We start from the raw sequence: 23,358 nt of genomic DNA on the forward strand, positions 1-23,358 counted from the left end.
TCAAGAATGCTGGATTGATGGAGTGGAGATGAGAGAAGGGCGTAAGGTGCAGAGTCAAGCAATAAGGCTGTTCATTCCCTAATAACTGAACATTATTCCTTCTTAGGAGCACAGATAGTCTCTAATTGCAATCCGTGTAGAGTCTTTCAGACAGGGGAGGAATCGCTTGATGAGGCCATTTTGTGTGCTGATCAATGACCCAGTCAGACTCTGCTCTCCTTCTGCATACCATTGCGGCTGCTTTGAACGTAGCTCTGAACCTGCATAAAAGACACTGCGCTCACTTTCCATCTCTTTCATACTCTACAGCAGACAGGCAAGTTCATTTTCACTGTAGCTGCAGCAGATTGTCAGTCTGTCTGCCACACACACACACACACACACACACACAAACACACACACACACAAGCACACGCATGCACACACATATCTGTCACACACAGTAACACTCAAGCTGTCAGCGTCTGTGGAAGCTTAATATGCACAGTGAGGCAAAGTCAACAATTATAACATTATTTCCAGCATAGAGAAATGTCAGAGAATATAACTGGTGGCATCTTGTCATTGGAGACTGAATCAATGACTTTCTTTCCCTTTGGTGTTAAAGTAAGGTATGCTGGTGCGCTTTCAAATCCCTGAATTAAAAGAAGAGTCTTTTTCACAGTATTATGCATGAGAGACTTCAATAATGCCGGCATAAAAGCAGGAATATGCAGCACTGCAATTATGTACAGTATATGTAAAAAAGTTGTTTTTGATTACCCTTATTGAATTTGTTATTCTAAATTGTTAAATAATTTGGTGTTTTGTAAATCATCGCCAGGAATATTGAAAAGAATTTCTAATTTTGTACTGAAAAAATGATCTACAAAATATTGACCATCTATAAAATAAACATCCTTGTGTAGTGTGCCTCTTCAACTATTCATTGCTCTTTTCCTCTTTTAAGCTGGTGAAATGTCCATATATGTGAGACCTCATTAATTAATCTACTAGCTCTATGGTTTATGACAGCTATAACTTTAATATATCCAGTTGTATCATGTCATTGTGAGCAATGCTGCAGATCAGTGAGCAGTACTGCTTCATGGCAATATTGGATTTACAGGAATTTAGCATCACTGTGATGGAGTGCCTTGATTTGTCAGGTATTTATTCATCTGGTTATTTTACCAAAAGAAAGGTTTGTAAGAATAATAATGTAAATACATCATATAAAGTGATATTAGATTTAATCCGTGTCGTTCACCCCTGGTGTCATTAGTATGCAGTGTAAGTGTAGTCAGCAGAGTTTAAACACTTTCAGAAAACATTGTGTGTTGTAGCCTTCAGTGTGGCATTTGACTAACAACCAATGTTGTTTTCTCCCTCTCTGTTTCCCTTCTGTCCTCTCCTCTGTAGTTCCAACACAGGCTAACCTCCCCACCCCTCCTCCCCCACCACCTCCCCCTCCTCCTCCTCTTCCTCCTGTATCTCTGCCGCCTCCTTCCCCTCTAAGCAACGGGATTCACTACACTTTTGTCTAATCCGAGAAAGAAAGTAAGGCCTAACTGCATGTTTTACAGTGCTAATGTTTTCAAGGCCTCACTAATTCTCTCTAACGCAGGGCTCCTGTGTGCTATACACCTCACTGCATGCTTACTGCTCTGTAGTGATTTTAGGAAACGCATCTTGTCTAGGTTAGGGAATCCCTGCCTCTGCTCCCAATATAATCCAAACAAACATCTGCAGGCAGTCTGCTCATCCCACTGTGATAATTGTGTGTAAATTGTTTTTTTTCCCTTTCTTTTTGTACCACTGCCAAAATATTTATGGATGGTTGAGGAAAGAAAGGGCTCAAACGAACATGACTGTTTGTAGCATTGTGTATAATTAACAAAAGAGACACCTTTTGATTTAGCACCTTGACAGTTCAGTAGTCAGCACAGCTGCATTCCACAGCACCAATTAGCTCCCCATCTGTAGCCTGGCAGTGATAAGTCAGAAAAAGAAAAAAAAAAACAACAGTAGCTATCACTGTTGTAACTGTAAATGCAGAAAGAGGGTTTGTGTCATTTTACTGGCTTATTAAAAACTTCTATCAGCCAAAATTTATTAGATTGATGACTAAATGGACTAATAGAATGAAATAAATTGCTGCATGGATGTCAAAAAAGTGCTGCACATGGGCACACATGCATAAAATAATCAGATTTAGGATGAACAAACACACACACAGTAACAAAGTGTCTTGCTGCGTTTGACCTCTTGCATTAATGTCATGTCAGAATAACTTGTGAGACTGCATGCTTTACGCTTTGTGTTTTGATGTGCTGATTCTTATTTTTCCCAACTTTTCTTTTCTGTATCTCTCATCCCATGTTCAGGTCAGCCATTTGAGGCGGGATGTGTAGTTGGTTTGTAAAAGTTACTCTGCCACTTAACAATTTTGTGTTCATCGCTAAGAGTGGAATGACACACAGGATCTACTTGCTGGATTTATTTTAAGTGAACTAATTCAGAACTACAGTGCACATATCCCTGATATCCCTATCAGTGGTTATCAAGTTACAGTATTGTTAACAATTGTAATGTGCCTGCATAGCTGTTCACCAGCCAGTAGAAGTACAAGCTTAACAAAAGTGCTTTAACAGTGATGGACTATAAAACTTTCAGTTGTTTTAACTGAGAATTTGAACTTTGAGGAAGAGTAGGAGTTTTCTACGCATTGAATGTGTATAGTAACTGTGTTGAAGGTACTGGTCACTCATACTTATATTTATTAATTCTACGGCTTTCACATACTGTATGTGTGGCCGCTGTTTATTGTCTTTTGTGTGATAAAATTTTGAAAATCATCGTCATTCATTATTCCTGTTGGTTATGCAGTGTCAATGGGAAAAAACATTTTGTCATGGTGTATGAACAGGAACAACAGTGAGAGACTGGACGTAGGATTTATAATTGACTTCATAAAAAGAAAGAAAAACTCTGGTATTTCATTTTGATAAATTCTGCTGTACTAACTTTGTCTTTCTCTCTTATCACTTCTCAGCTCAAGCAATTTCTGGACACTGAGGTGCTATCCCATGATGACAAAAAAAACAAAAAGAACTGGATTCTGCAAGTAAGAATTTTTGGACTTTGGACATTTACACCCCTGCATACAGCAGTACAAGAGCTGTACTAAACATTTCACCTGCTCTCTGAGGCTCACGCAGGATTGACTCATTAAAGTGGTTCTAGTTGCTGAGATTGACAGGAAAAGGGAAGACTTTGCATTAGGAGCTGCTGTGCTTATTAACTATGGAAGTGTCTAACAAATGTTAATCTCATGATAAAAACATATTTTCTACATGTTATTGCACTTTGAATTGTACACTATATCATGTTTTCAAGGTATGACTGAATTGCTTTTACTTGCGGTGTGATCTGAACTGGGATGTTTGTTTTTTCGTCATGTACGGGATGTTAAGAACAAGAGGTACTAAATGTGTCATGATGGTAGTATTTTTGTCAAAACTCGGATAATATTCTTACACCAAACCACTTGAAATATCATATGTATGTACCCGTAGCACTGCCAGTCACCTTTTAGCTTGCCAAAATGAATTTTATTTTTGCTTACATCAGGACAAAAATAACCTTTAACATATTTTCTGTGTGACTGGGGATGGTTGCACAATGGACATTTCTAAAAATGTGAATATTAAAGATATTAACACAATATCTGGTTTATCACTGTATTTTTTTTTCATATATATTACATTTATTTAATTTTATTTAAATGAATACTATACATACTCTGCTGTCCAATGGCAAAATTAAATCAGCAAAAAGTATACAATTGTAGTATTCCATTTTATATTTTAAAGGAAATTCAGTCATCAACCTGTCCTCCTGCATTAGTGATTTTAAAAAGTTGTTTATGACACAGGTTTCTCTGCCTTATACTTGAACAGTCACATTTTCAGTCAGGGCACATTGGTGTTGTTCAACCAACAAATGCTCACTCGGCAATCATACCATACAACAGAAACAAAATCCAAAATGTAGAGAAGAAGAACCAAGACAGTATTATGTTCACTTTTCCTCCATCACTAACAGTAAAAGTGTGACAATTATTTTACCTTTGACACCCAACTGAGCTGTATTAAAAAAAAGGTTCTCAAAGAGATTGAAAGTTTATTCTCAATGTTGGAAACATCAGTTGCCAAAATACTTTTACAAAATCTAAATGGCTTGGGCCACAGACTCAGAAAGTTCACTAGTCCTTGATTTCCACTGCAGGAGCTGGACAATCTTACTTCCTTTCCTTAATGCCTGTTTTTAGGGATTTGGTAATGTACACAAATGTTCATACCGTCCAAATCAAATCCAAAGAAAACCATCCTTTACTTAAATTTTAACCTAAATCAGCCTTTGTTCATTATTTTATTTCACTGATGTGTGTATTGACCATATCTTTATTCTAATCATGTACAAAGGAAAAGTACAAAATGTGCAGTCATCACAGCTCCAAGATTCTGTTTGAACCGCCACATTGATTGGCCTGACCTATTAAACTTCATTCTATTATTTGAAAAGGGAACCAAACTATGGCATGCTCAAAGGAGGTGAACTTTCAATACAAAAAAAGAGAGGCTTCTTGAAATGTTTCTTAAGTTCAAAGCTTTTTCCATCTCAAAAGGGCATTTTTAATTCCGTGTATTTTCAACCAAGAAGGTGGATACTAATAACTTTGGATTCCGAAGTACAGAATTCATATCTTTAAATCATGAACTATGTCTCCATTGCAATTGTAAAAGAAACCTCTGCGAAATAAATGTATTGAACCTCTGATTGAAGAAGAAAAGAATATAGAGAAAATGTTTTTAAATAGCAAGTGTGACGGTGCTGTTATTACCCAGTTCTGCATTTAACACGAAGCACCCTGGCACGTGCGCTGATGGGACATGAGGCACACGCTTTTAATGGATACAGCGCCCTCGCCTTCCTTTGCTTGTCTGACAGTGAGCCGTTGTGTTGCGGCTCCCTCCCAAGTGACATCTTTATTTTTAATTGGAGAGTAATTACTTTCACTCGTCTGCACCGGGGTGTGCTTTGAAGACACCTGAGAGAGGAGGATGCTCCTCCCTCAGCAGCAACATCCTCCCTGCCTGAATTTCTCCTCCAGGATCGGGGGCCCCACAGCGCCTGCTGGCCCTGGTGGCTAGAAGACCCATCGTATCCTCTGTTCTGCTTATTTTGCAATAAAACGGGATGTTTTTCCCTCCTCCTGCAAAAATTCACCCAAGACCCTCCACAGAGGATTGTGGCATTTCCATGTATTGACGTTTGGCTGGTGGTTCATATACATTTGTTATTCTATGCTCTGGACTTCAAAGAGAATGAAAGAGGGCCTATTATGCTAATTGGGTCCTGTTCTGTTTAACGCAATCAAGGCCTCCCACATTAATCCTTTACTAAATACTTACTGGCTTCAGAGATGCTTTTTCTAAGACACATACCGCTCAGTTTCCTGACAGGGATGTTTGTTAGAGTGTTTTTTGTAGGAGTAAATAAAAGATAATAAATATCAGTAAATAAAAATGTCTCATTTTAAATCACAAAAGTAAAGGTGCTTCCTGTCGTTTAAAGTATGATTAAAATTACACTGTTCAGGTTAAAGCTTTGACTTTAGTTGTTTTTTTTTTGTCAGGTATATGGTTGAAAGGAAGAGTCTATTGAGACCAAGCTGAGGAGGCTGACCTTGTTCTCGGGTCTATATTGTTCACTGCTCTGCACACTGCATTTGTAACATATTCACAGTTTTCCCCTGGTAGGGGAAGAGAAAGGAGAAATCCTACACTGATTCCCAGTGATACCTATTTCCATCACATAAATATTATTGTTACTTGCCGTGAATGTCTGAGGATTAGACTACAGTCGGCACAGCCGGCGCCTCCTTTGCACTCTGTGGGGATCCCGATTGTAGTCCAATTGTACAAATACAAAACCAAGGAAGCCGATGCAATAGGTGCTTTGATTTCAAAATAGTATTTTATGCTGTTTTATCATTTTCAAGCTCCACATACGGTATATTTTTTAATATGTAAGAAATGAAATGGTGATTTGTTGAATAATTGAAGAGTTAAGAATCACTGAATTTTCTTCCCAACGTGCGTGCATGCTATAAAAAGAATTGAGGGAAGGCTGAATTACAGTAATGCTGCACCACATTGACCTGCAACAACTGCCATTTGTAAGTAAAACAATGCAGTGTGTGTAATCTTTTGTTTCGGCCTTTATGTTTAGGTTTTACAATTGTGATATCGTTTAGGAGATGGTACAAATGTGAACATTAAATATTGAATAATACGTTTACTGGCTTAATATATTAAACAGTAAGAGAACACAATACCTTCAACATAAATGATTAAGTGTGTGTTGATAAGGTGCTGGGTTACATTAAACAATGAATTAATCTCATATCCCTTAAACGGAAGGCTTTTACAATACCTACAGTGAATTGGGCTTTTTGTACATAAAAGCAATTGCTTTGTAAATTAACTAAATGCCCCTGGGCCTCCTCTTTAATCTAGTAGCTCCATGCACACATACGCACTAATCTAAATGAAATTTACCACATTCATTGACTCAAATAAAGTGCGTCTACGGACATTCGGCGCAGTATCGTGGTGATGCGTCAGTCTTTTTCCATCAGTCTTTTCTAGATACATCAGTGATAAATTAATACAGAAAAAATATAGTTGTAACTGTCAGATTAGGCCATAACTTCAAAAGATGTGTTTTGATGAAATACTTAAAAACACAAAGATTGTAGCTAAAGAACAAAAATTGATACTTGACTTGCGTTTTATACGCTGTTGTCTCTTATATGAAAAACAAGTGTTAGGATTAGTTTTCAATTTACCAGATTATTGATTGGGGCACAGATAACACAACGCAGGTAATGCATTTAGAAATACATTACATATATATGTAGTGCCATAAATAACTGGCATATGAATGAGTACTACAGAGTTAATATTTGTAGTATTGCTGGCTCAGGCTGTGTGATGGTGTCCCTGATAAGTATATAATTAGAATTGGCATGTTCCACTCCTTATTTCAACATGATTAACCAGTGGTTCTCTGTTAACTTGAAAGGAAATATTAGATCCTGACTAAACTTTGATGAAATCCAGAGTTACGAGCAAGAGATTTGGGTCAACTAATGAGAACAGAGTGTCCCACTTTGCAAGTCCAATAGGGAGAGAGAGACTATTTGCATGTATGCAAATAGTGTTTGAGTTAATTGCATTACTTGGCATTTAATAATGACTAAGTTGTTTTGGTTATGTGGTTGATGGTCCTTTACAACTGGAACATGTCAGTGGTTTTAACTACTGGCAGAACCTTCTCATTGATGGCAGATCAGATGTTTATGTAGGGTTGTGTGATTTCTTGTCATTGAAGATCTTTTATGTTATATATTTGCACTTGTTATAGAGCACACGACAAAATTGCTGGACAATGCTTCTACATGAGCAAGATCAGCACATTTAAAACAGAGCAAATTCTATCACTTGTCCGTAAAATGCCTGTAAAGATCTTGATATTTGAATAAAAGTTAAGAAAAACAAAAGTTTGCCTGCTCATCAGCACATTTCTAAAGTTAGGAAGGACAGCTGCACATGTTTTATTAGAAATATATGAATATGAATTAAACATAGCCCTCAGTTTAGTAATAAATATGGATTATGTGATTATGCACGTGTACCAATCCTTTGTAGGTTAGAGCTTTAAATTATATAATAAAAAACAATCCTGATATTTATACACTCGCAATATGCTCGTAACAATTTTACAGTGTGTTACAAAGAAATTATTTACTGTTTGTTCAAATGTACAGCAGGTTTGAAACTGCTAATAAATGTATTTTAAACTACTGAAGATTGTATATGTTCTACTGTGTTATCGAACATATTTTCACTGTTCATACACCAGTGCTGAATGCTTCATAAGAGGAGATCAAGTTCAACACTTCTATCCACTTACAACTGTGTTGTGATGTGTAATGAGCATTTAATTGTTTATACGCTTTATGAATGTTAAATGGGGTTAAAATAAAGTGTTGCTGTGAAAGGGACTAGCCCATGATAGCCTTAATAAGTTCAAAGTCAAAGGTTTAAAGTCAAACTTTTTATATGCTTCTTTTATAATGTAGATAATTGTGAGTCCTCCTTGAGAATACAAATCACTGTATTCCTAAGCATGAATCAGCTGCACACCTTTGAAACCTGCTCCGGGTGCTCTGTAATCAAAGCACCCCCCACCCCCACCCATATCCTCATTCACTGACTGAATGACATTCTCTAATTAACCATGCAGAACAGGAGAAGAACACATGTTAATTTAATGTAACAAAAATGTTGATTTTCATGCACTCTCCTTTTCAAATATTTATGGGCTAGACTTGAATTTCAAGATGCATCAAAGACTCACAGGGTATGCAAATGTGTCTGCCTTACCCCCCAACAAGTTGGACTGTCTTTTACTCTTCATGCAGGCTTTGTGAACTACCATCTGAGATATAAAGAGGAAGCCATTACAGTTACCTCTATAGAAATAGTAGTCTATATTTGTGTTTTGACAACTTCCTGCTGGCACCTGCTCAGCTTCACCCATAAATAATCATCTTTCACCATACAGATTAAAGCCTGGCTATAAATAACGGTTAAGCAAATATAATGCATCATGTCTTTTTGAATCTTTCCTCTTATGATGCCGATAAGTCATTTTGAAAGCAGCAACAATGCAGTCCAAAAGCTGCAAGCCAAGTCTTTCAAGAAAATTATTTTACTGCTAAGATGCAATCTGTACAGTGACCCTGTATCAGGACACAGCACACTGTTGATCCAGTTTAAACATCACTTAAAGCAGCACAAGATTAACCTTAAAACAGGTCTACTTTTTAGAGAGTTGTGGCCCAAATCCTCCGATTTTGTCTCAATTACAGTCATCTGATTTCTGCGGGATGGAGAATATCTGTGAGTGTTTCTCATAGTGTCCAAAAGGTGGCGTATGAGACACGTGAAACACACATCTCAGTCCCAGTGAGTCCGCTCCTAAAGAGACTACACACAAACACACACTAGAGAGCAGATATCACATGTGAGTCATCATGCATGGACCTGAAAAATACAGTGTTAGATTGTAATAGGATTACATATTACTTCGAAGACGTTTCACTAGGCATGAGTTTTCTTTTATGCAGAACAGGTGACAGGTACGAGATTCCTCTAGTTTTACATGGTTGAATCTCAGGAGGCGCTCAAGTTCAAAGTGTCCGCAGAAGCAGCTACAGAAAAAGTTTCTTTCGGAAAGGTAAGTCTTTCGTTCTTTCTAGCTTTTTTTCCCTTCAAGCTAACATCAACAGGAGCATTTACACTCTTGCACACCAACCAGAAAAAAAATAATGGAGACATAAAAGTTACACCAATGTATGTGTGTTCACCTTGAACAAAAAGAGAGGGACGTGAGGCGCACTGGAGTCTGAGCTGATGCCATGTTGTGGATGACTTGTGTAGCCAACACACACACTCTCTCTCTCTCTCTCTCTCTCTCTCTCTCTCTCTCTCACTCGCTCACTCGCTTTCTCTTCTTCTCCTGCCTCTTTTAGCTCTATGTGACTGCAGTTAACAATCACAATTTTCTCCTGCTGTCTCCTCTCTTTGTAAGTAACTTTCTTATTTCTATTATGTGATGATGATACACTGTTATGAAACTTAGGTATGTTGAGTGGTTGTGGGTGAGTTCTGGATTGTGTATTGGGCTTGTGTCCTTTTTTTGTGCTTGTCACAAAAGGCTGCTGCTGTACAAATTACAACTTTTATGTCAGTTGTCTCCTCTTGGCTTGTCCTTCTCTGATTTGTGCACGGTGCTACTCTTATTTATTTTGAGTATTCGACATCTGTGGGCCTCTTGCAAGCTCAGCTGATAAAATAAAACATATACTCATTCAATACAGATAAGTGTCCTATTGTAAAAGCTTCTGTTTTGGCAAGAAATCGCAACCTTTGAGTTGCCTGGGTCAGCCGCTGGACTTACTTTAATTTCAGATATTCTCGGATCTGTTTTAAAAGAAAGGTAGGATTTATTTAAATAAAGGTACATACTATCAACTGAACATGCACTAACATACTGATGCACCATAGTTATTATATATAAGTTAAGTATATGATAAGATAAGTTATGTATTCTTTGTTAAAACGCTGTAGCCTATGGAATGTTCTATAAAAACTAAATAATAAAATGTAAGCGTTTATGAGAGTTAAATGTGATGCTGGAAAATAACATTTTCTGTCGTGTCATTACCCACATTACATTTTTTTCAAACAATCAAACACTAATATTTTTTTATTTCTACAGTCGGTCTAGTAATTTAAATTCCCGATTCTCAGAACTGACCATGTCATAAGGATAAGCCCCGTTAGTATTGGCATGTTCTTTGAAAGTGATAATTGAATTATCTAATAATGTGAAATAATGTGAAAATAAATGTTAAACGGTCTGCGCGACGAGAATAATCTATGTTTGACGTACTTTTTATAGAATGATCTGTCAAAATAGATGTCTCAAAATCTAGAAAAGCCGCGGTGCACAATGTGAATTCCACACATGAAATTTGCAAATATCTGAAGAGATGCTGGAGACCTCTGGGTAGCGTGTAAATCAACATTTCTTGCATCTTATCTGATCATTTAAATAAAGTAAAAGAAAGGACAAGCTTATGTATCCTATATTTTAGGTGCTGATTTAATTTATGCAAATAAATGCTGCTGTATCACACAAGTCTAAACTAGTCCCTGAACTCCTTTCCCCCCTCTGACATGGTTTCTCTCACCTGCTCCCATCAGCTCATATCAGCTGCACGTATTTTCCTCTCAAGAAAGTGTGATTTTGAAACACTTTCACTGAAGTCGGAGAGGCCAGTGCGTTATTTGTCTTCTAACAAACAACATTTTAAAAAGTGTCCCTATTTCACTAAAAGGAGAAGGGTAGTGTCCCTGGTGGGCAAAAAGTCAACAAGTCATCCTTAACTTTGTAGTCGCTGATGTTCATCTAAGTTAAGTTTATTAAACTGACTATAACCGCGGGCAGTTACAACCGTCCTCCCTGTCTCTACTTTTCACCACACATCTCCCTCTCTCTCCCTCCCTCTCTCTCTCTCTTTCTCTCTCTCTCTCGCATCTCTTGTCCGGGAGGAGGAGGGGGGGGGAGTCCTGCCTCTTTGCCTTCCTCAGATCAATGCCCTGGCCACTCACTTTCTGATGTTGCACGACGGGAAATGCTTTGAATACTTGCGACATGGCTGCGCGCATTGATTGCCAAGATTGACAGCAGCTCTACCCGTCGTCTTCTCTTGTCTGAGTGTGTGTGAGGGAGTGAGCGAGAGAGAGAGAGAGAGAGAGAGAGAGAGAGAGAGAGAGATAAGGAACAGATAGGCGAACAACAAAAGGTACTTGTAGTTTTGGACAGCTGAACTTCACAGAGTATAGCCTACGGGATCCCCTCATATGGCCCCGTGTGAGCAGACTTAAGTTTTCGCTCAACAGATAGCTCAGTGATCATTTTCTATAGCTTAGTCTAGTTGTCTTTGCGCACGGGAAAGGACAGCGAACATATCTTCACCACGGCTCAGATCATCAAGGTAATCAACATTTGCTGTACTTTTCAACACGCTCTATGTTGTCCTGATAATGTTCAGCTTGTGTTTTATTGCTGATTCCTAAAAGTCGAACGCGCTTGCCAGTGACTTGTTCCGGCACAGTGCAGCACGTCTTGCCTCTTTAAAACCTTTTTAGAAAGTTGTTTTGTGTGTTACGCTTACACGGGTCCGCATGTTTTGTGGCGGGCAGGATGACTGTCAAACTTTGATTATTGCGATCATTTGATGCATCGCTTTCGCCAAAACAAGCGGAGTGCACGCGAGACGAGAGTGGCGCGTTGGTTGCTGGCTCGGAGGCGCTCGGGATCACACCAGAATCGGCCAATCCGCGCAACAACAACAAAAAAAAATCAGCATCTAACTTAATCAGAACTAAACTCGGAAACAACCATAACCACCGGGTAAAAGGTCTGAAATCATCTTTGTTTTCTTTGTTTATTTCAGCAGCGTGAAGCCGCGCGAGCGGAACACAGGCTGCACAGGGTAAACTGCAGCGTTCGGACCAGCCAGGACCGCTGTCACCGATAACATTTTTACCAAGCATCACAAATTAGTGGTGATTCTTACTAAACTTTTAAATCTTTAAAGTTTGAAAGCGCTTTGGTGTTTGTGTTTACATGTCCCTTAACTTTCTTCTGCTGGTGGCAGTTTCACTTCTGTCCACAAAGCGGTACTATTCATTGACAACGACTTGCGCCCTGGTAGGTTTTCTCCCTCTGCCTGTGAGGTGGACAAGTTTATTTGAAGCCTTCGCTCATGTCTCATTATACCTTCATACATTCCAGGGCTCTTTGACCCCCCAAACGGCCTCTCACCAGTAGATTTTTGTTGTCTGTCTTTTGATTTTTTGTTTTTAAATGTTAGAAACACACAGTGTCTGCGGCCGCCGTGTAGCCTGGGAATTTGCTCTTCCTTAACTTTCTCGGGAGGTCAGGGGAATCGACCTCTAAAGAATGCGTAAGCCATAAATTAAATTCAACAATCGCAAGGCTTGTCCATTTAGAGGAGATGCACTTGAACAGACAGTTTTCCATTTAAGCCGATGTCTCTGAAGCTCGGCGCTCTCGGACTGAACAGATTCTTGTAAAAGAAAAAAAAAAGTGCAAATGTGCTTAAATATGATTCATTGTTTTATTGCATTTGTCCAGTTGTTGCTGTAAGACAATTGAGAAAATGAATAATCTGGCCTTTAAATAGAATTAATAATTGTTTAGATATTTTTAAAATAAACTTTTTTGGGGTGTTGGGAAAGCACTTAAATTTCATTGATACACTGTCCACTGGGAAATATTTGTGTTGCACAAATTTATTAAATAATTTTCCAGGTTTTTCATAAATGAAAGTGAAATGTCACTGATTGAGCATGGTATTGGCAGAGTGTGTTGCGCGGAGATGGCCCCTTCATTTTTAGATGTTTTCCAAAATTAGACACACTCCCTGTGTACAAAAAACTGCCTTCTAAGACGACTGTGGGAGCTATGATGTGATATTAATATCTTTTTAAGGGAATTAACTTTAAAAAATGAATTGTTCAGTTGTGTCTTTCTTCTATTTATTCAACACCGTGAGCACGTCTGTCTGACCACACAAATAACACACCTGTGGCTAATTAATGAAAACACAATTGTCTTTCCCTCGCCACCTACTCCACCCCTAAAAACTCCTCAAACAATAATACATTTTCCAGAGTGGAAAGGAGAAACAATAATCTGCTCTTGTCGGAGTGAAGTTTTTATCCTTGTGGTATTTTGTATTGAACAGTGGATCCTAGTGTAGCTCTGAACGCAGGTTTCCTCATAAGGTAAGGCGGTCCTGGAGACCAAATGCAAGTCTCAATGGCACATTTATAATTAGACTGCCCATTCAGCACATTGTCTTGATTGCTATACAGGGACACTCGGCTCTGTCTCTATAAGAGTTTGTCTCTGACGTGTTGTGCAGCTCAGCGTGTCGCTCACGAAAAGAGCGAGAAAGAAAAGAGTGAAAAGCGGCATTACAGTCCCCTTTGATACCACAGAACTGCACATGGCTCTTATTTAACATCTCTCACTTATTTTTTGCGCAGAGAAACTACCATCTTAATTAATCACCTTCTTCCTGTATACACTTCTCTGCAGTTGTTACATACAACTTAAATGTGCATTTTAATAATAATTGGAGAATGTTAAGTGTGTGTATAATCTTGGCGATGTGATCACATCATTTCTGCTATTTTACCATTACTGCCCGGGACAGATGTGCTTTTATTTCGCAGTAATTGTAGCTGATTTAAACATTAATTAAAAACAAAAAGACTGGCAATTTGTAATAATATCACATTTATCAAATTTCGAACTTACTGGCCTTGCGCATTTCCTGTATTTTCAAGGACTGGGTGCGGGTGGATCTCAGGCTGACCCGAGCTGTATTTATTTTTTATTTTTTTGCAAGACTGAGAAAGGCAGCATCATTTCCCACCTGGACTCAGCATAAGATATTGACTCGCTGACGCTGATGTGCCAGTAAGTTCAAAGATTTTAGGACTTTCATTTTGGCATGAAGGGGGAAGCCACCTAGCTTGTCTAAACATATCCTGCACTCTGTCCGAGTCCAATGTCTCCCATGTTGCAAGAGCAACTTTGCTGCTGAGTATAATTTTTCTCATTATTATACATGGCGTTTAGAGCCTTTTATTATTATTTGTTTTATTGAGTGGAAGATAAATGCTATATGTGAGCCCATCTTAAAATTTGTTTAGACCAAGTGCCACCAACAAAATTTACATGTAGCTCTACTTTTAACTGTTCTCATCATCTAAAGGTGGACTTCCTTTTAAACTAAGCTCTTGTGCCAGCAATTAGACAGATCAAAGAAAAGGCAGGAGGCAGAGGAAGAGAAGGTGGGGAGGAGGGGAAGAGGGTGGGAGGTATTCAGAAAGAAATGTGCTTTATGTGATATTGTTTGACTTTTCTTTCTACATCTTGCCTTGTATATGAGCACAGTGATATATTATCATGCTTTTGGTTGATACTCTGGACACAGAAGGTGAATCTGATCATTTCAAGTTAACAGCAGATGTTGTTTACTGGGAATTTTATTACAAACTGTGACTGTAGTCAAAAGAACAAATACCAAAGTCCCTTCATCAGTGTAGAGCTCGCAGATCCATGCTAGTTGTTGTAAAGTGTTTCATCATTTTCCCTGCTAAAAAATCAAATATTATCTATCTTTACACCACACAGTTGCGCAAAATGAAAGTGCCGGTTTGTGTAGGTTTTATGGCCTTGCTAATCTGCTAATTAACAGTTTTACCTGGAGCATGTTTCCCTGCCAAACAGAATTCTTACAGAATTACAACCAATTCCAACTAAAGATAAGCAGATTTCACAGTCGGAGAGGGGGGGGGGGGGGAATTCTTATATTGACATAATCCTGCAATGGGATCATAAATAATAGTGATGTGTTGTCATTTGTAGATAGAGCAATGTTACAAACAGCATTAAAAATGTGTACAATACTGTATGTAGATCATTCCAGAGTTCTGAAGAGGCAGCATCGGTCTCTTCGTATCTTACAATTTTACGTTCTTGTAAAACTGTCATTGTTATATTGTGTGTGTGTGTGTGTGTGTGAGAGAGAGAGATAGAGAGAAAGAGCCCCTGTACACCTTGGCATGTGTGCATGCATGAGTGATACTTTCCCTCTCCCAGATATTTTGCAGAGAATGTCTTCACTCTTTACACAGATAAACACTACTGTTGATTTTGATTTGAAACGTCAAAATCCAAAAAGCAACTGTCTCTCTCGACCAGATGTCATTTAGACCGCATAACTGAACTGAGACCTTACATACTGCGTTGTCTTTCCTTATATACTGTGTTTTGCAGAAAGACAGCTATTTTATTCCAAGTGACAGGACGCTGCTGGGATGCGGGCAGGGAGAGCGAAGCTGTAGAAAGAGGGTGGGGTGAGGGGGGGTGCGCAGGTACTAGTCTCCCTCTCTTTGTGGTATTGGAGGGAGCGGCTGAGACCTGATGATAAACAAGATGCGAAGAGGTAAACAACAGCAGGCCTGGTAAAGGTGGAGGAGGGGGGCAGCAGATGCTGTGACATCTGTCTATCTAAGTGTTATCTAATTTGCTGTGGAATATTTCAACAATGATCAAAACTGATGGGAATATGCCATAGCGGTTTTTCTTTGTAATTTGTCCCTTTCAACAAGAAGTTCCTGACAAGTCAGTAACATGTCACGTTTGTCATGATGCTCCATTTTATTTCACGGGACAATGTGATTAGCGTTGCACAGTATTATGTATAATGAATGCATGCGTGCAGTCACAGAGGACTCGCCATCCTCCATACACCAGAGCAGCATTTTGTAGGGTAGAGCGGGTTTTTGACGTATGGTCCATGGCTTAACGAGAGTAAGTACGGCGCAGATTTGGATGAAGTGGATTTGTGCTCGTACAGGAGGAGATTGTCTGTCAGTCTGCACCATTGTCACTTTTTTCGTAAAGGAGAAACGCTGATGAAATCAGTGGTCAACTGAGTCAAGAGCAGACAATGGGGTATCACCTCCACAGAGTCACAGTCTTCACTGAAAAGCTATGAGAAAGTGGAGCCAGACAGATTAGTGGGAGACAGTTTGATACACCAATGTAATACACCAGCTGTTTGAAAAAGAATCTCAAGCTTTTACATTTTGAATTTCATCCAGCTTTGGCTTTTAATTTACCACAATCTGATTATCTTTTAAATCAGACTTTTTAAAAACATGTTATTCTTTGAACACATGTTCCTGTGATGTCAAAGATTAAACTTGAGTACATGTTATTATTTATTCAGAAACAAATAGCACCTATGTTCGCCAACACTTACTGAACATCCACAAGGGCAGGGTCAGTTTTTTCTGCTCTATTAGATCTGTGTATCCCTCTGGCTGCTGTAAGTGAACAGTATTGCTGACATTAAAGGATTACAGATGAAAAAAAAGTGCATCTTCACAGGAACTTAATTGCACAAGTAACCTAAGTGGCCCATTTTGATCTGTATCATTCACTCTCCCACCAAAAATGTTTTTCTCAAAATAATTGGACATTTTCTTTTAGTCCATAGCATAGTTCTGCGTAATTAACTTTGACTTCAAAATGCAACAGTCTAGGCTATGGTAAGTAGCCTCTGTTGATTTAAAAAAAAAAATAATCACACATTAATATGTAGAATTAATTGGAAGGGCCTTGGTGGCTGCGTGTTTCTGACATAGGTCTGGGACTATAATCAGGTGAAGGAATTACTCGGGCTCATTGTTTTTTATGAATCAGATGAAGATTTGTACAGTGGCTGTGTGAAGATGGATGCCTTTATTTCCATATCAAAGAGGCACACAGTGCAGCCGGGCAGTAATTAAAATGTGGTGGATTTTGGAGTCCCTGCATATGTGTACACGTGCACACATATACACACACACATTTTCTCTCTTCCTCACACAGGCATGAGTACACATATGCGTGTGCACACACACACACACACACACACACACAAATACAGACGCACACACTTGCACCATATGGACCAAGGCTGAGAAATGTCAGTTTGTGTGAAAAGAGTGCAGGTGGTTGAAACTGAATTTTAAACAAACACTCATGTCGGTCCATGTTCATTTGCAGACATTTGAATCCAAAGCCATTTCTTTTGTGGCAACCATTTTGTTAGCTACAGTTTGAGAGTGTCGTGCATTAATTATTGTTTTTCTCACTTTGACTCAGTAACGGTTTTCACTGACTGCAGTCACACAAACCTTCAATTTACGTCACAGAGAACTGATTCTTATTAATCAATCTATCAACTTTTCATAGATATACGGTCTATATATGTATGTATGCGTGACCTTGCTGCACAATGCTGGGATTATTTTAAAAAAGACAGAAGAAGAAGCTGTGATCTTTTGCCCCGAGTGATTTCTGTCCTACTAGAATTGGAGAAGCTCTGAAGACCTGAGATTATGTCTTGTGAGTGAACAAGGGAAAAGAGATTAGCGGGCTTTTGCGCTGCTCACACACAAAAGCGTCACAACAAGCATTTTCCTTGTGATCCACACCATTGTGTTTGGATCAGGTCTTCCCATGGGCAAGCCACTGCCATGGAGGAAACGTTAAAGGACTCTTTGAAAACATTCTTGAGCCAAACATGGGCAGTTGTGACACTGAGAGATTTAATGGAAAAAAATTAAAAATTAAAAAAATGTTAAAGAAGGCCTTAAAACCCCTCTGGTAAGGGAGAAGCAGCGCAATTATGGCATGGAGCACATACCATATTTAAATATCTCATTTGTTATCAATAACCCCTTTTGCAGTAAAAAAAAAAAAAATCACACACTAATTACATTTAGGGTTGCAGATGATTTGCAAGGTTGTAGTCATTTACCCTTTGTGATTGAAAATATAACTGATCCAGCTTCTTAAAAGTTTATATACTCCATAGTCTTAGACAGCAGTAGTTATTTTTGATCCAAGTTACACAGGTCTCCACTATTTGTAAAAGCTTTTAGACATTATCCAGTTGGTGTAGGGTGAAAGCCGGCTAGGTATCTGCCAGCTTGATCTGACATGAGATGTAAAATATGCTACATAGTTGTGACTAAACCAGCCAATCTGGCTTCTTTACTCTGTGGTCCAGCCTTTAGGATGCTGGGAGCTGTTTTGTTGGCAAATAGTTTTTGTGTGCGTATTTGTGTGTGCTCGTACATCGTGTGTATTTGTGGATGTGTGCACACACTCTAGATGGATATTTATTTGAACACATGATTGTGTGTTGTCTTATTTAGCATGCACTGAAGTAACATGGCCGTGATGAGCAGTTTTACCATAATGATGCTGAAGGCTGGTCCAGATTATTTTTCCAGTATGAATATAAATACGATACCAAAAACTTGACTAAGAAAACCTACATTATGTAATTACAGGTGACACCATCACTTGCATATTTACAATAATTTGAAATATGGATTAAAACCTGACTGAAAACTGTTGATTTCATTACAGTTTTGAACACATGCCTCAAATCAACAACACACTTTGTCTTTGCTGCTGCTGAATTTCAAGTACCTCCAGATAGTGTGTGTCAGCCCTCTTGGATGGAAACAAATGCTGATCAACCACTTGCATCATGGAGCAGCTACTGTGACATCTAAAACAGGCGAGAAAGTTATGGAAAAGAAAGGACGTATTGAGCCAGAAATCAGATTCCCAACAGTTTTTCCTTTGGAAAATGCTAATGTATGATGCCAAAAATAAATCAAAGTGACAAAGAGGGAGGGTGGGGGAATAGATGGAAAGGGTCTTGTGGCTAAAGTTTTGATGAAGTTAACCATAGCATCTCTCCCTGCCCAGGTCTTTTGTTTCCTTTCTGAATAATTTCTTTTTACACTGACTTGGATGTGTTACAAGGCTTTGCCCATGTGCATTATGAGAAAATGGCTTCGACAGACCAGACCACAAGCGCTTTCTCGCTCTCTCTCGATTTCTCTCTCCGTCTCTGTAAAAGGAGGTGTTTAGACCCTGTTGGTGAAAAGATGGACTAAGAGCAGATTTTCTGAGACTGAAGACTCTGATAATGATGTTAGTGTTTGTGTTGCGTCAGACCCTTCTGATATGTATAAGCAGATCAAACTTTGTCTCCTTTAGTCTAAGAAACAGATTTTTCTCCTGACTTGCACATAGGGAAGTTTTCAAGGGGGAAATCTTGTATTGTCAAGGTGGTTGAGAATTCCTGTTGGGTGGGAATATATGCTGTAATTGCAGCGATGTGACTTTTTCCCTTTCATTTGTTTGCAAATGGCACGTTTCCTACACTCACCAGTGCTGGTACATGGTGAGAAGGAATGTTATCACTCTGCCTACTTGTACCATATTATAACCATAAAAGAGACAGTAATGTTGGAAAATTTGAACTCTCAACTTAAAAAAAAACGAATTTTAATTAACAGTCATCTGCTCGTTCTTTGAGTGTCCATGAATTAACACACATGCTGTAGAAACAACTGTTGAAGGCAGTGGGAACATTTTGCCCAGTCTAAAGTGACACTTAAGAAATGCCTGATTGGCTCAACTGCACATTTTATAAGCAAAGAGTAGCTACAGCGAGGAAAGCGAGGAAAGCCCGACTCAGAGCTCAAAGAATAAAGAAAGTGCCTTCTGTGATAATCACTTTCTTGAATGGAACTAAAAAAGAGAAATCTGCTGAAATGATAGAGAAAGCCTGTGGTTTGGCCCTTGCAGTAAATTTCCCATAAGCCTCTTTGACAATCTGAGGGGATAGCCACTCTGGCACACGCCACCCGCCCACATACAATATACACACACACACACACACACACACACACACACACACACACACACACACACACACACAGTGTTGTTTCTGCCAGGCACTACGGGAGGAGGCTTGTCCAAGGGAGGATGATTGACAGGAGGTGGGTGAGGACTGGGCTGAGGGGGACCAAAGGAAGATGGGAGGGGTTGTCCTGTCTGAAGAACAGTAACACTTTCTTTTTTCCACTAAACAGGACAGTCTGTAAAACCTACTAAAACTTAGCTGAGGAGAGTGGAACGACATCGAACAAGTATTAAAGACCAAAAATGTCTTCATCATCTTTTGCTTTTGCTGAAATATTTTATGACCACAATAAATGCCCCTGCAGACAACATACAAATATATACCAGTAAGCCCTCTCTCCTACATATTATGTTCATATGCAACTAATTTGCAATAGCGATTTACGTTCGCTGTCAAAGCTTGTTCGCACAGATACATTCTTATACCGCAGTGTAAAGTCATCGGGAGGAGGAGGTCGGGGTTGATGGCCAGGCACATAACATCTAAGCTGGATACTGGGGTTTGAATCCCATCACAGTTGACTTTTAAAAAAATATTTACCATGGTCGTGATATAGCTGCCAACCTTAACGAAGTGTTTTAGTTTCCCAACCGTAACCATAATGTACTGACCATGACCACAGTGTTTCCCTAACTCCAACCAAGTGCTTTGAGTTGCCTAAACATAACCATAAAATGTAATTATGCTTTAGTTGCAAGGAGTTGATATTCTAGGTAAAAAAAGAAAAACATTTACAATTAAACTTTGCAGCAATGTTCTATATTAAGGTATTATGTTAATAAAAAAACTGAAAAATCTCCCAAAAAGATGGAATAAAAATAAAATATGTAATCTGATGGCCTTACCTTTCCTTGAAAACATATTACCAATTGCAAATTAGATGCATATGAACATAGGCTGTAGAAGACATGGTTGGACTTTACAGTCAGATGCTTGCCCGCACATAGGCACACGCAGCAGGGCTATGGTTGCGTTTTTTGAGTTAGCAAGGAGAAAGGCTTTATGTCCTTGGTTAGGGGTGGTGTTGAGGGTAAACTGGGGAGGTACAATGTTCCTCCTCATCCTCAGCAAAGCTAAATTTATTGGTTACCATCTGCAGGGTGGAGGAGTTTGGGTTGTGGCCAGGCCAAAGAAAGGCTTCTAATTAAACAGTCATCATTATCAACTTGTGGTCAGTGATCATCATCATCCCCAACACTGGTTCTTCAAGACGAACATGGAATCATTGAGGCTTTCTCTGAAGCTCATGCTGGACTGAATTAGAATAGAAGAAACAGAGGAGAAAAGTGCTAGTGAGAACATTTTTCCCTCTCTTGGCAGAACAGGGAGCATGAGGCCTTGTGCCATATCCACTCAGGTTTAAACAATTACCCGACATCAGAGAATCCAGTAGAGCCTCAGTGCTGGCACAACCGTCATGCTTTTGACTGCTGTACTTCAGGCCATGGTTTCAGACATGGCCAAGTGTCACATGTAAGCGGAGCTTTCGATAATTTCAATTAGTGTAAGAGGGTGTGCCTGCAGTATCTGTATCACTGCTGCTGAAGGAGCTTTGCTTTGAGGTTGACAGCCCCTTAATATAGTATTTCTTGGTTTGATGTGTGAGTGACACAGAGGCGCTCCAAGAGGATGGCAAAATGGTTTATTAGGACCTAATTAGAGCCCTGTGATTAAAGGGGAAGTGACTGTGATTAGGAGACCTGCAGATGATGTGGAAACATGGATGAATATTCAGAGGAGAAAAAGCACAGTATGTATTAGCCTGTGTGTGTGTGTGTGTGTGTGTGTATGCCTTTGTCGAGCACGCAAGGACTACAGAGTCTGGGCTACCTCGGAGCAGTAGTGTTATGATCTTTACAGCAGAGGAGCTTTACAACTTAAGCTATTAGGCAGAAAATGCACAAACAACCATGCTACTATGACCCTACAGCTGATGTTTTTTGTGACTATACGTGAACTTTCTTCATGTAGAAATTATGGAACTTAAGGAGCAGCTCTTCATTATTAAAAAAAAGGAGGATGACCTCATTTTGTTGTATTTTTTTTTTGATGGTTTCAGCCCGGCATGTAGGAGTTATGCTGTGTACTTTCACAGCCAATTGAACATGAAACCATGAGGAATGTTCTGTAAAGCCAGGTCTGCTTCGGGAAGCTTAGGGCCCTTGTAAAGAATCACACATTCTTGTGAACTTCAGAGTAGGTGCTGTTTAATCAAAGAGATAAATGGTCTTATTATTATTAGTCTCCATCAATGGAGAGGTTAGCATTGGAGTTTCATTCTTTTCGCCTCACAAACTTCTGACTTTTTCAGATATGTGATAGCCACTGCCATTAGAAATCATTTATGGGAGTGTTCTGAGGGCAGGAGATTGTCAGCAGGGCCTTGCGATTTTACAATTTCACAACTGACTTCCTCCTTAAAATGACACAGGCTTACCTGCCTATTACTCCCTTTGATTTCTACAGTACATGCTTCTGCGCTCTGAGAGGTATTCATAATAAGCTTAAACTCCACTGGCTTCATTGCTAAAGGGTGCTTATCTCTCGGCTATTCAAGAGAAAGAAGAGTAATATTTTTTCCAATTTCAACATTTTACTGTTAGGCCACAGTCTGCCCAAAACCACGTTTAGGGGCCTGTTGTGGAGAGCAGGCATGCACACACGTGGATATATGGACACATACATGCACAGACACAAGCACATGTACATGCACACACACACACAATTTAATTTTGCCATTTAAAAATTGAAATGGTACAGCTGCTTTTTTTTTTAGCTGGTTGGAAGGTATTTCAGCACATTTATTTATGTTTTATTCAGTATACATTTTAACATTTCTTAAGGCTGTGGGAACCAGTCTGCCAGTTTTATTTAAATGTCTGCTTGACCCATTCAATTGAAATCTGTTAAATTTAGAGAAAAAAAAATCTTTTTCTTTTCTTTTGTTACACAGATCATACTTTGCAGCACTTATTGCATGTTTGGACACGCAATTTAATCTATCTACATTTTCATTTTGTCCCAATGGAATGTTCAAAGCATACTCGATTTCAAAATGTATACTCACATGTAATGTAAGATACAGTTGAAAAGTAGTTTGCGGTGAGTGGAAGTGGCCATGGAGGGCCTTCTCTCTTTTGCTTGGAGCAATGTCAGTTTTTCTTATAGAATAATAAGAAACATGTGTTGGGCAAGTGAGAAAAACATAGTGATCTTTCATGTGACCCACCTGTCGTGCTTTCAGCACAGTTAGCACCAACCTGATGTTACTATTGTCTGAAAAGCCACAC

At 39.0% G+C, this 23,358-nt stretch overlaps 2 protein-coding genes across 2 annotated transcripts in view; both read left to right on the forward strand.

Annotated features, from left to right (window-relative positions):
• Window positions 1–3,708, forward strand: part of plekha7b (pleckstrin homology domain containing, family A member 7b) — a 74,001-nt gene extending 70,293 nt beyond the window's left edge. The window contains 1 exon segment of the mRNA XM_038701184.1: window positions 3,035–3,708. Coding sequence (XP_038557112.1) covers window positions 3,035–3,057 — 23 coding nt within the window. The 3' untranslated portion in view covers window positions 3,058–3,708.
• A 7,593-nt stretch (window positions 3,709–11,301) lies between these two features.
• Window positions 11,302–23,358, forward strand: part of sox6 (SRY-box transcription factor 6) — a 127,304-nt gene continuing 115,247 nt past the window's right edge. Inside the window, 1 exon segment of the mRNA XM_038701185.1 lies at window positions 11,302–11,677. The gene's annotated coding sequence lies outside the window, so the exon portion shown is untranslated.

The sequence above is a fragment of the Micropterus salmoides genome, unplaced genomic scaffold, assembly GCF_014851395.1.
Source record: "Micropterus salmoides isolate LMB-PRFRI ecotype aquatic unplaced genomic scaffold, ASM1485139v1 Ms_hic_scaffold_6, whole genome shotgun sequence".
Classification (NCBI taxonomy): Eukaryota; Metazoa; Chordata; class Actinopteri; order Centrarchiformes; family Centrarchidae; genus Micropterus; species Micropterus salmoides.